The sequence below is a fragment of the Hemitrygon akajei genome, chromosome 2 (genome assembly GCF_048418815.1).
Source record: "Hemitrygon akajei chromosome 2, sHemAka1.3, whole genome shotgun sequence".
NCBI classification, from domain to species: Eukaryota; Metazoa; Chordata; class Chondrichthyes; order Myliobatiformes; family Dasyatidae; genus Hemitrygon; species Hemitrygon akajei.
In genome coordinates, this window is record NC_133125.1 from 88,569,147 (window position 1) to 88,585,533 (window position 16,387).

Consider the following 16,387-nt stretch of genomic DNA (forward strand, 5'->3'; position numbering starts at 1 on the left):
GAGACAATAGACTGGGGCTTTTAAATGGAGAGACTCAATAGACTGGATCTGTTTCTTATATGGAGCGACTCAATCAACTGGGGCTGTTTACTATTTAGAGAGACTCAATAGCCTCGGCTGTTTACTATTTGGAGAGACTCAATAGACTGGGGCTGTTTACTATTTGGAGAGACTCAATAGACTGGGGCTGTTTATTATCTGGAGAGCCTCAATAGCTTGTGTCTGTTATATGGAGAGAATCAGTAGAATGGGGCTTTTAATTAGAGATACTCAACAGACTGGGGCTGGTATATGGAGAGACTCAATAGACTGGGGCTGGTATATGGAGAGACTCAATAGACTGGGGCTGGTATATGGAGAGACTCAATAGACTGGGGCTGGTATATCAAAAGACTGGATAGACTGGGGCTGCTTTTTTATATGAAGAGACTAAATAGACCAGGGCTTTTATATGCATAGACAATAAACTAGGGCTGTTTATTATATGGAGATACTCAATAGACTGGGGCTGTTATATGGAGAGTCCAATAGACTGGGGCCGTTAAGTGATGAGACACAATAATCTGGGACTGTTTATGGAGAGACTCAATAGACTGGGGTTGTTATATGTAGAGACACAATAGACTAAGGCTGTTATATCAAAACACTCAATAGACTGGGACAGTTTGTTATATGGAAAGACTCATTAGACTGCTGCTGTTAAATGCAGAGACTCAATAGACTGCGGCTGTTATATGGAGAGACACAATGGACTGGGGCTGTTATATGGAGAGGCTCAATAGACTGGGGCTGTTTGTTACGTGGAGAGATTCAATAGACAAGGGCTGTTATATGGAGAGGCAAAACAGACTGGGGCTGTTTGTTATATGAAGAACCACAATAGACTGGGACTGTTAGAGGGAGAGACGCAATAGACTGGGGCTGTTTGTCATATGGAGAGACAAAATAGACTCAGGTTGTTATATGGAGAGTCTCAATAGTCTGGGGCTCTTATATGGAGAGACTCAATAGAATGGATGTTTATTATATGGAGAGCCTCAATAGACTGGGGATGTTTATTATTTGGAAGGACTCAATAGACTCAGGCTGTTTGTTAAATGGAGAGAATCAGACTGGGACTGTTATATGCAGAGACTCAATAAACTGGGGCTCTTGTATGGAGAGTCTTAATAAGCGGAGACTGTTTATTATATGCAGACACTCAATAGACTGGGGCTTTTATATGGATTGACCATAAACTAGGGTTGTTATATGAAGAGACTCAATAGACTGGGGAACTTTGTTCTATGGAGAGACTCAATAGACTAGGACAGTTACATGGAGAGACTATATGCTGGGACTGTTAAATGAAGGGTCTTAATGGACTGGGACTGTTTGTTATATGGAGAGAATCAATAGACTGGGGCTGCTATATGGAGAGACTAAATAGATTGGGGCTTTTACATGGAGAGATACAATAAACTGGAGCTGTTTGTTATATTGAGACACAATAGACCTGGGCTGTTTAATGGAGAGACTCAATAGACTGGTTCTCTTATATGGAGACTCAATAGATTGAGACTGTTATATGGAGAGACTCAATAGACTGGGGCTGTGTATTATATGGAGAGACTCAGTTGACTGAGGCTGTTTGTTATACGGATAAGCTCAATAGACTGGGGCTCTGATATCAAGAGACTCAATAGATTGGAGCTATTTATTATATGGAGAGACACAATAGACTTGGGCTGTTAAATGGAGAGGCTCAATAGTCTGGTTCTCTTATATGGAGAGACTCGATAGACTGGGGCTGGTATATCGAAAGACTCGATAGACTGGGGCTGGTACATTGAAAGACTCGATAGACTGGGGCTGGTACATCGAAAGACTCGATAGACTGGGGCTGGTACATCGAAAGACTTGATAGACTGGGGCTGGTACATTGAAAGACTCGATAGACTGGGGCTGGTACATCGAAAGACTTGATAGACTGGGGCTGGTACATCGAAAGACTCGATAGACTGGGGCTGGTACATCGAAAGACTTGATAGACTGGGGCTGGTACATTGAAAGACTCGATAGACTGGGGCTGGTACATCGAAAGACTCGATAGACTGGGGCTGGTACATTGAAAGACTCGATAGACTGGGGCTGGTATATTGAAAGACTCGATAGACTGGGGCTGGTACATCGAAAGACTCGATAGACTGGGGCTGGTACATCGAAAGACTCAATAGACTGGGGCTGCTTTTTTATATGGAGAGACTCAGTTGACTGGGGCTTTTATAGAACCATGGAACCATTGAACACTATAGCACAGAAAACAGGCCATTCAGCCCTTCTAGTCTGTGCCGATACTTTATTCCACTAGTCCCATTGACCTGCACCCAGTCCATAACCCTCCAGACCTCTCCCATCCATGTATCTATCCAAGTTATTCTTCAAACTTAAGAATGAGCCTGCATTTACCATGTCAGATGGCAGCTCGTTCCACACTCCCACCACTCTCTGAGTGATGAAGTTCCCTCAATGTTCCCTCAAGTTCCCTAAACCTTTCCCCTTTCACCCTAAAGCCATGTACTCTCGTATTTATCTCTCCTAATCTAAGTGGAAAGAGCCTACTTGCATTTACTCTGTCAATACCCCTCATAATTTTGTAAACCTCTATCAAATTCCCCTCTCATTCTTCTACTCGCCAAGGAATAAAGTCCTAACCTGTTCAATCTTAACTGTAACTGAACTCGTGAAGACCCGGCAACATCCTAGTAAATCTTCTCTGCACTCTTTCAATCTTACTGATATCCTTCCTATAGTTAGGCGACCAGAACTGCACACAATACTCCAAATTTGGCCTCACCAATGTCTTATACAACCTCACCATAACATCCCAATAGGTTCTGGCTGTTTGTTATATGTAGAAACTTAACAGACTGGGGCTGTTATAGGGAGAGACTCAATCGACTGAGGCTGTTTATTATATGGAAAGACTCAATAGACTGGGGCTCTTATATCAAAAGACTTGATACACTGGGGCTTTTTGATATATGGAGAGACTCAATAGTCTGAGGCTGTTTGTTATATGGAGAGACTCAATAGACTGGGACTGTTGTACGGAGAGACTGAAGAGGCTGGGGCTGTTTCTTATATGCAGAGACTCAATAGACTGGGGTTTTTATATGGATAGACAATAAACTAGGGCTGTTTAATGTAGAGACTCAATAGTCTGGGGCTCTTATATCAAAAGACGATACACTGGGGCTTTTTGATATATGGAGAGACTCAATAGTCTGGAACTGTTATGTAGAGAGACTCAATAGACTGGGGCTGTTCAATCGAAAAACTCAATAGACTGGGGCTGTTTGTTATATGGAGAGACTCGTCAGACTGGGACAATTAAATGGAGAGGCTCAATAGTCTGGGGCTATTGTACAGAGAGACTAAAGAAGCTGGGGCTGTTTCATATATGCAGAGACTCAATAGACTAGGACTGTTAGAGGGAGAGACTCAATAGACTGGGACTGTTAGAGGGAGAGACTCAATAGACTAGGACTGTTAGAGGGAGAGACTCAATAGACTAGGACTGTTAGAGGGAGAGACTCAATAGACTAGGACTGTTAGAGGGAGAGACTCAATAGACTGGGACTGTTAGAGGGAGAGACTCAATAGACTAGGACTGTTAGAGGGAGAGACTCAATAGACGAGGACTGTTAGAGGGAGAGACTCAATAGACTAGGACTGTTAGAGGGAGAGACTCAATAGACTGGGACTGTTAGAGGGAGAGACTCAATAGACTAGGACTGTTAGAGGGAGAGACTCAATAGACTGGGACTGTTAGAGGGAGAGACTCAATAGACTAGGACTGTTAGAGGGAGAGACTCAATAGACTAGGACTGTTAGAGGGAGAGACTCAATAGACTAGGACTGTTAGAGAGCGAGACTCAATAGACTAGGACTGTTAGAGGGAGAGACTCAATAGACTAGGACTGTTAGAGGGAGAGACTCAATAGACTGGGACTGTTAGAGGGAGAGACTCAATAGACTAGGACTGTTAGAGGGAGAGACTCAATAGACTAGGACTGTTAGAGGGAGAGACTCAATAGACTGGGACTGTTAGAGGGAGAGACTCAATAGACTGGGACTGTTAGAGGGAGAGACTCAATAGACTGGGACTGTTAGAGGGAGAGACTCAATAGACTGGGACTGTTAGAGGGAGAGACTCAATAGACTAGGACTGTTAGAGGGAGAGACTCAATAGACTGGGACTGTTAGAGGGAGAGACTCAATAGACTAGGACTGTTAGAGGGAGAGACTCAATAGACTAGGACTGTTTGTCATATGGAGAGACAAAATAGACTTGGGCTGTTACATGGAGAGTCTCAATAGTCTGGGGCTCTTGTATGGAGAGACTCAATAGACCGGGGCTGGTATATTGAAAGACTTGATAGACTAGGGCTGCTATTTTAAATGGAGAGACTCCACAGACTGGGGCTTTTATATGCAGACACTCAATAGACTGGGGCTGTTATATGGAGAGACTCAACAGACTAGGGGTGTTGTTTATATGGAAAGACTCAATATACAGGGCTGGTATATTGAAAGACTCGATGGACCGGAGCTGTATTTTTTATGTGGTGAAACTCAATAGACCGGGGCTCTTGTATGGAGAGACTCAGACTGGAACTGCTATAGGGAGAAGTTCAATGGACTGGGACTGTTACAGGGAGAGACACAATAGACTGGGGCGGTTTTATCGAGAGTCTCAATAACCTGGGGCTTTTTCTTATATGCAGAGACTCAATAGTTTGGGGCTCTTATATGAATAGACCATAGACTAGGGCTGTTATATGGAGAAACTCAATAGACTGGGGCTGTTATATTGAGAGTCGACAGACTGGGGCAGTTTCTTATATGGAGGGACTCAGTAGACTGGGGCTGTTACATGGAGAGACACAATAGGCTGTGGTTGTTTGTTATATGGAGAGATTCAGTAGACTGGGGCAGTTAAATGGAGAGACTCAACAGGCTGCCGCTGTTTTCCCTGGAACCGAAGGATACTGAGGGATTAACAGCCTTTCTAAATTTATGAGTGGCATAGATAGGATAGGGATTCATTGTATCTTTCCATTTTAGGGGATTTTACAATGAGATTAGCATAGTACACTGGCTTAAGGAGAGAATGAGAAGGTTTAAATGGCAAGTTTTTCACATAGTTGTTAGTAATTTATTTAGAGATACAGTAGTGTCACAAGCCCCTGCTACCCACTTACACCCAACAGACCAATTAACCTACTGACACTTACATCTTTGGAATAGGGAGGAAACTCCGCGGAGCACTCAGGGAAAACCCATGCGGTCATGGGGAGAATGTACAAACTTCTTACAGACAGTGCTGGCAAGTGAACTGGGTGACTGGCGTGACATTTACCACTGCACTTCCATGCTGACATGTATATGGAATTAATTTGTCATGGAACTGGTGGGGCAGGTAGAATTACGACAGCTAGAAGGCATTTGGATGGCTTCATGGAAAGGGAACCTTTAGTGCGATATTGGCCAAACATGAGCAGGTTGGACCAGCTCGGGCGGGCACCTCGGTCAGCAAGCTCTGTGGAATGGACACATTGAAACAGAAGGGACAGAATTGTAAAGGTGGACCGCTGAGTACAGGTCAGGATCAACCTGCTGAAGTGTGAGTGAGGCAGTGAATGATCGGGTAAGCAGAGTCGCGGTTTGGATTGGTTGTGTAGGGTGGCCAGTATGGAACCTTTACAGTCTGAAACCTGTATGGATACTGTGCAGGGTTTCAGCAGCAAGAAGCTAAAGCAGAGATGGATGTGATGGGTATGTTAAGTTCAATTTTTAGGACAACTGGCTTTCACTATGTTCTGTTTCTTTGATTGATTGACTGCATTCCTAGAGCAGGAATAGTTCTCTTTCACAAATCATATAATGAGAAATGCATCTTTAATGAAACCTTCATGCAGTTCAGATTTTTTTTTTCAAAATTTCACACAGTCACACCGTATTTATATAGAAAGGGCAGTTTAAGTATTTTACAATTTAAATACCTTTCTGTGTCTGAATTGTATGTTTGATAATACGGAGATAAACCATCCAGAAAGTGACTGGCATCACAGCCAACAATGGGAACCTTATTCACAGTCACAGCTGCCAAAGAGAAAAATCAATAGAGCAAAATTACTCAGAACTCTGAACAAAAACACACAATATAGTAATAAAAAGGCAAAATTGAAATACATTTATCAAGATTAAGTTTATTGGATTTTTACATTACATAGTGGGTCAAACTGCCTGGATGCAAGAGGTGGGGTGCAGGATTGTGGGTGGTGGTGGGCTTGTCAAATTTGCCAGAAAATGTAAAATGTCATTTAGCCACTGGGTAGTTTTAATTACCTCAAAATGTTTGAGTTAAGTGTTGAACAGGGTGAATTGGGATTGACAGAATGAGGGTGGTTTACGTCGGACATGGAGAAACCCTGAATGGCATTGGTGCACAGCATTCAAAGATTCTTCACATACCTTTAACAATTTCATTTAATGCCGTTCTGTAATGCATTGTGCTGCTTGAAGTACTGCATTGTGAAAAATCTATGTTATAGATAACAATCCGTAAAATGTTCTTGATGTTCTGCAAAATATAAACAAACCAACTTTATTTCTTTAACTTTAAAGAATTGAGTTTAATTTCAAATAATAAAATGTTTGCAAAGACTATGAAGCCAAAAGCAGGAATGAAAATATAATCAGTATCCATTAATTTTTGCCTCAGTTTATTTTGACTCCAGTTCATGGCATGTGATTTACAACCTACTCAGATTGTTTTATGCCATTATCCCACTTGTCTAGAGTTGGACTTTGAACTTAGACCACAAAGATTAATAAAAATGAAGAATGATTTTATCTGTCATTTTTTTGGGTGATTGAGGAAAGGTTTAATTAAGGCTGCAAGACTGAGAGGACAATAAAAAGACTGCTCGATAGCATAGCAGTTAGCACACAATATTTCAGTCCCAGTGACCTGGGTTCAATTCCGGTTTCTGTCTGTGAGAAATTTGTATGTTCCTCCATGATTGTGTAGGCTTCCTCTGGGTGATCTGGTTTCCTCCCACATTCCAAAGATGTATGGATTGGTAGGTTAATTGGTCACATGGGTGTAATTGGGCAGTGTGATCTCATTGGCTCAGAGGGCCTGATACAGTGCTATATCTCCAAATAAAAATAAAGAAAATAGATTAATAGTCTGTAAAATTCCACTTGTGTGCAGATAGTCTGTATGGAGTGGGGAGGGGTTGACAACAAAATATGAGAAATGGAGGAAATATATGTGAGCCCTCCTTAAGACCATGAGTCATAGGAGCAGAATGAGGCCATTTGGTCCATCGAGTCTGCTCTGCCAATTCATCATGGCTGATCCATTTCCCTCTCAATCCCAGTCTCCTGCTTTCTCCCGTATCCCTTCCTGCCCTGACTAATCAAGAACCTATCAATCTATCAACTTCTGCCTTAAATATACCCAATGACTTAGCCTCCAAGCACCCCAAAACCACATCCTTAACAATCGACTCCAACATCTTCCCAACAACTGAAGTCAGGCTAACTGGTTTATAATTTCCTTTCTTCTGCCTTCCTCCCATCTTGAACAGTGAAGGGATATTTGCAAATTCACAGTCCTCTGGAACCATTCCAGAATCGATTCATTCTTTAAAGATTATTATTAATGCCTCTACAATCTTTCAGCAACCTCTTTCAGAAACCTAGGATGCAGTCCAGCTGGTCTAGGTGACTTCAGACCTTTTACTTTTCCTAGCACCTTCTACCTAGTAATAGCATCTTCATTCACATCTGCCCCCGATACTCTCGACCTTCCTCCATACTGCTAGTGTCTTCCACAGTGAAGACTGATACAAAATATTTATTCAGTTTGTCCTCCATTACTGCCTCTCCAGTGTCATTTTCCAGCAGTCCAATATCTACTCCCACTTCTCTCTACTCCTTATATATCTGAAAAAGGTTTGGTATCCTCTTTAATTTTGCTGGCTAGCTTACAATAATATTTCATCTTTTCCATCCCCTTTTTTTTTTAGTAGCTTTCTGTTGGTGTTTAATAGTTATCCAATCCTCTAACTTCCCACTAATTCTTGCTCAATTGTAATTCTTGCTCTTTTGCTTTTATATTGGCTTTGATTTCCCTTGTCAGCCATGGCTGCCTCTTCCTCCCCTTAGAATACTCCATCTTTGGGTTGTATCTATACTGCACCTTCCGAATATTTCATCTCTGCTGCATCTGTTCTCAAGGTGAGGCCTTCTGCTCTGGGGCTTCTGCAACATCCTCCTTCTACCCAAAGTGTGGCCACAGGGGTCTGTGTTAGGACCACTTCTTTTTATGTTGTATGTCAATGACTTGGATGATGGATCTTGGCCAAGTTTGTGAACTATACAAAGGTTGGCAGAGGGACAGGCAGTGTTGGGGAAGTAGGGAGACCGGAGGAGGACTTAAACAGATTAGGAGAATAGACAAAAAGTGGCAAATGCAATACTGTGACGGGAAGTTTATGGTCTCACACTTTGGTAGAAGGAATAAAAGCATAGACTATTTTCTAAACGGAGAAAATTCAAAAATCCGAGGTACAAAGGGACTTGGAAGTCCTCGTGTAAGATTCACTAAGGGTTCATCTGCAGGTTGAATCAGTGGTGAGGAAGGCAGATGCATTGTTAGCGTTCATTTCGAGAGGACTAGAATATAAAAAGATGTAATGCTGAGGCTTTGAAAAGCCCTGGTGAGATCTCACTTGGAGTATTGTGAACAGTTTTGGGCCCCTTACTTAAGAACGGCTGTGCTGACATTGGAGGAAGTTCATGAGAATGATTCCAGGAATGAAAGGCTTCTCATATGAGGAGCAATTGATGGCTCTGGGCTTTTACTTGCTGGAATTTAGAAGAACGATGGGGGGATCTCAATAAACCAGTCGAATGTTGAAAGGCCTAGATAGAGTGGATGTGGAGAGAATATTTGCTATGGAACAAAGGGCACAGCCTCAGAATAGAGGGATGTCCATTTAGAACGAAGATGAGGAGGAATTTCTTTAGGCAGACGCTGGTGAATCTGTGGAATTTGTTGCTATACTGTAGGTGGCTGTGGAGGCCAGGCCTTTGGGTATATTTAAGACAGACGTTGATAGGTTTTAGCTTACTCAGGGCGCGATAGGTTACGGGAAGAAGGCAGGAGAATGGATTTGATAGGGAAATGGATGTCATAATGAAATGGTAGAGTAGACTCAATGGGCCAAATGGCCTAATTCTGTTCCTATGTCTTATGTTCATATGGTCTAAACTGAGAAAAGAAACGTCATCTTTACAGGAGGCAGAGTGGAGGGAGGTGTAATCGAAGTAGTTGTGGGAGTCGATGGATTTACAAGGTGTCAGACCCAGGGATAATATTCACCAAAGTTTGCTAGGCTATGGGAGGCACTGGGTGATGGTTGAAGATGATTTTTTTCATAATTGTTTATGTGATTTTAAGCCTGTATACCATGCTGGGGGGAAGGTAGTCTTTAAGCTACAGTTAAGTTGTTAGCATGAATGGAATCCAATCTGTGTGTCTGTGATACATTTTGAACTTAGTGAAGATGGCACTAAGCAGCAACTCCTTTGCTTGCAACTTCGGAGACAGTTCTATTTCCATCCTTAGTGTCTCCATTTCTCTGTTTCAGGGTTCTTTTGAAGACCCTGACCTGGAGTTACACGCTGACTTCCGTTCTTTGCTCTCGGGGTTTCACCACTGGCCGTTATCTGACATACCATGGGTGCGTCCTAAGAGTTCGGCTCGCCTTTGGAGGCTTGGGATCTTGGGGCTCTGGAGACGGGCGGAACGAAGGTCGGTGTCCCGACAAACTGGTGTGTCATGGGAGTCGGAAGCTCTTTGTCTGTGTGTCCAGAAACCTGAGATCTTTGGGCACAGAGCTCGGAAAAGGCGACGCAATGGACTTTTAACATCATAAACCAGTGAGTTGTTTGTTATGTCTCCCCTCTCACTGTGAAACAGAGACATCTCTTTCTCCCTTATGAGGAAGAAAGAGGGCCTGTGGTATGTCGAATACTGGGTGAACAATGTAGTCTTTGGGGTAACTGCAAGTCTGTGTCTTTGCTGTTGCTTTGCTCACACTTGAGTGCTCGGTGGTGGGTGCCGGTGCTTTTTTTTGCCGGTAGAGGAGGGGGTATTGTTGTTCGCTGCCACTTATGTGCGGGAGGGAGGGGAGCTGGGGGGTACTTTGGGGTTCTAACATTTAACTGTCAATCATTCTTTGGGCCACTCCTCTGTTTTCGTGGATGATTGGGAAGAAAAAGCATTTCAGGATGTATATTGTATACATTTCTCTGACATTAAATGTACCTTCAAAACCTTGAAAACTAATAAAGGTAAAGCATACACAGTGAATAGTAGGGCCCTGTTGAGGAACAGAGAGATCTTGATGTATGTCCAGATATCCCTGAAGACGGCAGCATAAACAGATGAGATGGAGAAGAAGGTCTTCATTAGTTGGGTACTGACTATAAGCAGGGAGAATATGGTATGACTTTGTGCAGTATTATTAGGCGACAGCTAGAATATGCTCTGCAAATTGGGTTACCAGACTATAGGAGAGATAGGATTGTACCCATAATGATGGAATGGTGGTCAATCGAACAGAAGATAAAAGGGAATTCAGCCAATACAAAGGATACGAGACTTTCAGGAATGAAGGAGTGTAAATATTTGGAATGAAGAGGTGGAACTGCCCCTGGTGCCATATGATTCCATGATCTAAACGTGACTCACATATTGGTCAATAATACACCAGCACAATAGTGGGCCCAGTGATGATGGGGTCCACAGCTGAGGTTCCCAAAGGAGGTGACTGAAGTTAATGTTTCAGTAGATGATGGATTAGTTATAACTGAAAGGAGTTACTAAATAGATGTCATGACTCAAAATGGACAAGTTGTTAATCCATATCGGACGCTAGAATGGAAAAAGAAACTCCGATCAATCTTTCAACCATCCAATCCTGCAAGACTGAAGGATTTCAAATATCAAAAGGAAGCTAAACTTGGTCTTATGCCCGTAATGGGAAAAACTGTCGTAGACCCTTATACCATATCGACTTGGTGATGCAGGATCAGTTTGTGATAATCAGCAAATTTCTTGCCAAAAAATGGTGTTCATTTTCAAGGTACTTATTTTAAGTTCAATATCAATATGAGAACATTCACAGCTCACTTCTGAAAAATAATAAGTTTACCTTTATTTTCACCAGATTTTCCAGGAAGGAATCTTTTTTTATTTTTGAAATTTCACTTCCTGAGGGGTCCATCTGAAAGAGCAAATTTGTTTGATCTGTTACAGATATTAAGTGATATAATCCACAGGTTGAAATTGGTCTTGAATCCGAGCTTGGCTTTCAAACACCTAACCTTCAAAGGTACTCATTTTAAATCTAAATCTCAATTGATATTAGAACTAGATTGTTTGCATAAACTTCAAAGTTCAAAGTAAATTTATTATGAAGTATATATGTTACTATATACAACCCCGAGATTCAGGTTCTCTTGGACATACTCAATAAATCCAATGACCAAAATATAATCAATGAAAGATTGTACCAACAGGGCGGACAACCAGTGTGCAAAAGATAACAAATTGCACAAATACAAAATAAAAGAAAAAAGGAAATAATAATAATTAAGACATAAGTGTGCTTGGCTAATCCTGTGCCTCAGGTTTCACCAGCTTGAGCTGAGGAAAATAAAAATACAACAACAATAATAATAATAATAATAAAAATAATAAAATAAGCAATAAATATCAAGAACATGAGTTGAGGAGTCCTTAAAACTGAGTCCATAGATTGTGGGAACAGTTCAGTGATGGAGCAAGTGAAGTTCTCCCCTCTGGTTCAAGAGCCTGATGGTTGAGGGGTAGTAACTGTTCCTGAACCTGGTGGTGTGAGTCCTGAGGCTGCTGTACCTTCTTCCTGATGGCAGCAGTGAGACGAGAGCATGGCCTGGATGGTGGGGGTCCCTGATGATGGATGCTGCTGTGCTATGACAATGCTGTGTGTACATTGAACATATAACATAGGACTGTACATCTCAGGAACAGGCCCTTCGATGCACAACATTGTGCCGAACCAGCTAAAGAGTAAATCAAAAAACCCCAAAAATTAATACCTCCTACCTACACAAAGTCCATATCCCTCCATCTTCCTCATATTCATAAGCCTATCTAAACATCTCTTAAAAGCCTCTAATGTATTTGCCTCTCTCACCAAATGAGGTAGCACTTTCCAAGCATCCATGACACTCTGAGTAAAAAAACTTACCCCTCACATCTCCCTTGAACCTACCCCCTCTCACCTTCACTGTTTGCCCTCTGGTATTAGATAGATAGATAGATAGATAGATAGATACTTTATTCATCCCCATGGGGAAATTCAACTTTTTTCCAATGTCCCATACACTTGTTGTAGCAAAAACTAATTACATACAATACTTAACTCAGTAAAGAATATGATATGCATCTAAATCACTATCTCAAAAAGCATTAATAATAGCTTTTAAAAAAAGTTCTTAAGTCCTGGCGGTAGAATTGTAAAGCCTAATGGCATTGGGGAGTATTGACCTCTTCATCCTGTCTGAGGAGCATTGCATCGATAGTAACCTGTCGCTGAAACTGCTTCTCTGTCTCTGGATGGTGCTATGTAGAGGATGTTCAGAGTTATCCATAATTGACCGTAGCCTACTCAGCGCCCTTCGCTCAGCTACCGATGTTAAACTCTCCAGTACTTTGCCCACGACAGAGCCCGCCTTCCTTACCAGCTTATTAAGACGTGAGGCGTCCCTCTTCTTAATGTTTCCTCCCCAACACGCCACCACAAAGAAGAGGGCGCTCTCCACAACTGACCTATAGAACATCTTCAGCATCTCACTACAGACATTTAATGACGCCAACCTTCTTAGGAAGTACAGTCGACTCTGTGCCTTCCTGCACAAGGCATCTGTGTTGGCAGTCCAGTCTAGCTTCTCGTCTAACTGTACTCCCAGATACTTGTAGGTCTTAACCTGCTCCACACATTCTCCATTAATGATTACTGGCTCCATATGAGGCCTAGATCTCCTAAAGTCCACCACCATCTCCTTGGTCTTGGTGATATTGAGACGCAGGTAGTTTGAGTTGCACCATATCACAAAGTCCTGTATCAGTTTCCTATACTCCTCCTCCTGTCCATTCCTGACACACCCCACTATGGCCGTGTCATCAGCGAACTTCTGCACATGGCAGGACTCCGAGTTATATTGGAAGTCTGATGTGTACAGGGTGAACTACCCTTGGAAAAAGATACTCCCTGTCTACTCCATCTATGCCTCTCATAATCTTATAGACCTCTGTCAGATCTCCCCTCAGCCTCCACTGCTCCAGGGAAAACAACCCGAGTTTATCCAGCCTCCCATGATTGCACATCCCCTCAAACCAGGCAGCATCCTGGTAAACCTCTCCAGAGCTTCAACATCCTCCCTGTAGTGGAGCGACCAGAACTGTATGCAATACTCCAGAGGTGGCTTAACACGAGTTTTATAAGATTGCAACACAACATTTTGACTCTTGAACCCAATGCCTAGACTAATAAAAGCAAACATTCAATAAACTTTCTTAACCACCTTATCAACCTGTGTAGCCACTTTCAAGGAGCTATGAACTTGGATCCCAAGATCTCTCTGCTCAGCAACACTGTTGAGGACCTTGCCCTTTAACAGTGCACTGTCCCCTGGTCTTTTCCCTATTAAGGTAAACACCTCATATTTATCTGGGTTAAACTCCACCTGCCACTATCTGCAACTGATCGATATCACACTGTATTCTTTGCCAACCGTCTACACTATTCACAACTCCACCAATCTTGGTATCATCTGCAAACTTACTAACACACTCATCTACATTTTAATCCCGGTCATTTATATGCATTACAAACGGCAGAGGTCCCAGCACAGATCCCTGTGGAACACCACTAGTTACAGTCTTCCAGCTTGAATAAGTCCCTTCAGCCACTACCCCCTGTATTCTATGCACAAACCAGTTCTGAATACAAGCTGTCAATTCACTGCAGGCCTCATACATCTTATCTTCTGCTTGAGCCTCCCATAAGCAACTTTGTCCAAACACCATACGAAAATCCACCTAGACAACAGCCACTGCCCTCCCCTCATCAATCTCTCTCATCACCAGTCTATAGTTCCCAGGATTTTCCCTTGTTCCCTTTGTAAATAGAGGTACAATATTAGCCCCTTGCCAGTCCACCTGGGATATCACCTGTGCCTAAAGAGGACACCAAGATACTGATCAAGGCCCCAGCAATCTTGTCTCTTACCTCTTTCATTAATCTGGGGTAACTGCCATCAGGTCCTGGGGACTTATCCACTTTAATACTCATTAGAAGGCCCAACACTTCCTCTTCCTTGACCTCTAAACACCCTAACATCTTTATACACTTAGCACTGATCTCCTGATTGTCCATGTCCTTTTCCTTGGTAGATACTGAAGCAAAGTACTCATTAAGTACCTCATTCACATCCTTCACATCCAAGCAAATATTCCCCTCTTTATCCTTGAGTGGTCCCACCCTCTCCCCAGTTATCCTCTTGATCTTAATGTATGTATAGAATGCCTTCTCATGCACCTTAATCCTACTTGTCAAATGAACTAGGCTCAATTTAATAAGTTTTGCAGCCAATCGTTCTCTAGTTGACATAAGTGTAGAGAACCCATTCCAATGAATGGAGAGTTTAGTAGGAGGAGGTGCATGCTGTAGAAACACAGTCAGCTAACTGGCTGGTAGTGGATTGACCTGTCCCACATATTAACCAACCATCAAAGAGGAGAACAACATTCTGAGAAAAAAAAACTTAAAGCAAATTTCTTTCAGTCAAAATTGTCCTATTCTGTTTAGGTACAGTTTACTATGTGCCTTCCTCAAATATACAATGCTTGGTTCTCAAGTCAAAAGCTTAGTTTGTCCATTTCTACTTGAAAGGGAAAATGTAGATGTGAAAATCTGAAATAAAAATTCCAGGAACACTAATCTGCAAAGAGAGAAATGGTGTTAACAATTTTGTGTTATCAGAACTATCTTCTTTCTATCTATGCTTTAAATAAATAGGCATCCGTTAGTCTCGTGAGACCATGGATTTGGGCCTTGGAAGGTTTCCAGGGCGCAGGCCTGGGCAGGGTTGTATGGGAGACCGGCAGTTGCCCAAGCTGCAAGCCTTCCCCTCTCCACGCCACTGATGTTGTCCAAGGGAAGGGCACTAGGACCCAAGCAGCTTGGCACCGGTGACGTCGCAGAGCAATGTGTGGTTAAGTGCCTTGCTCAAGGAAACAACATGCTGCCTCAGTTGAGGCTAAAACTAGTGACCTTCAGATCACGAGACTGATGCCTTATCCACTACCCCACACACCAACACAATCTATGCTTATTAAGTTACTTTCTCTGGAGCAAATTGAAGGCTGGGAGGGGAAAAGCTGATGGATTATAGGGGGAGTAGACAGGTGGTATCTCTCTCCCTAGGTCGAAATGTCTAATAACACAGGGCATGTATTTAAGGTGAAAGGAGCAAGTTCACAGGAGATGTGTGGGGCAGGTTTTTTTTATACAGAGAGTGGCGTGTGATTGCAATGCAGTGTCAGGATGGTGGCAGAGATAAATTGGAAGTGTTAAAGAGGCTCATGAATGTGCAGAGTGGAAGGAGATGGACGTTGTGTAGGCAGAGGAGATTAGTTAGCAATTTAATTGGCTCAGCATAAGATTATGGACAGAAGAGACTGTTCCTCGAACATGCTCTAGGTAATCCCATCCAGGCACATAAAGATATAAGTACATACATTCTTATCAATAAAACCAGGTGAGGTTTATCCTGGAGGTTGAGTGCCACTCTATGTTCATATATAATCAACACTTGAGATTTAGTGTCATTATAACATTTTACTTACCTTCTGATTTGGTTCACAATCATATGGTACGGTTAGAGCAATCAAGTCTGCCATTCCCTGAAAAAATATGGAACTATTTTATAAAAGGAAATTTATCAAATTTCAAAAAAACAACTTCTACTATTTTCTGCAGCTTCTCAAAAACATTTACTTGAGCCTTCTAAACGTATAATGTTCAGTGTCATATTAAATTCAGCAAAGACCAATGAGTTGAACACCCTGTATCATTAGTCATGATTCTGATCACTGACTTCCCTGTTCAACACCACCCTCTTTTGATGCAGGACCTTCTACTGGCCTGATTTTACTCTGGGTAATTTGTCTGAAATCACACAAATCAGATCAAAGGAATATGAAATTTTCATG

The 16,387-nt window shown here is 42.2% G+C and overlaps 1 protein-coding gene across 1 annotated transcript in view; it reads right to left on the reverse strand.

Moving 5' to 3' along the window:
* The window catches only part of LOC140714444 (lactase/phlorizin hydrolase-like), a 94,934-nt gene that overhangs the window by 67,685 nt on the left and 10,862 nt on the right, over positions 1 to 16,387 (reverse strand). Inside the window, exons 3-6 of the mRNA XM_073025745.1 lie at positions 16,022 to 16,078; positions 11,280 to 11,351; positions 6,520 to 6,628; positions 6,048 to 6,147 (exon numbers count right to left, since the gene is read on the reverse strand). Of these exons, the coding sequence (XP_072881846.1) occupies positions 6,048 to 6,147; positions 6,520 to 6,628; positions 11,280 to 11,351; positions 16,022 to 16,078 (338 nt within the window). The remainder of the gene's footprint in view (positions 1 to 6,047; positions 6,148 to 6,519; positions 6,629 to 11,279; positions 11,352 to 16,021; positions 16,079 to 16,387) is intronic.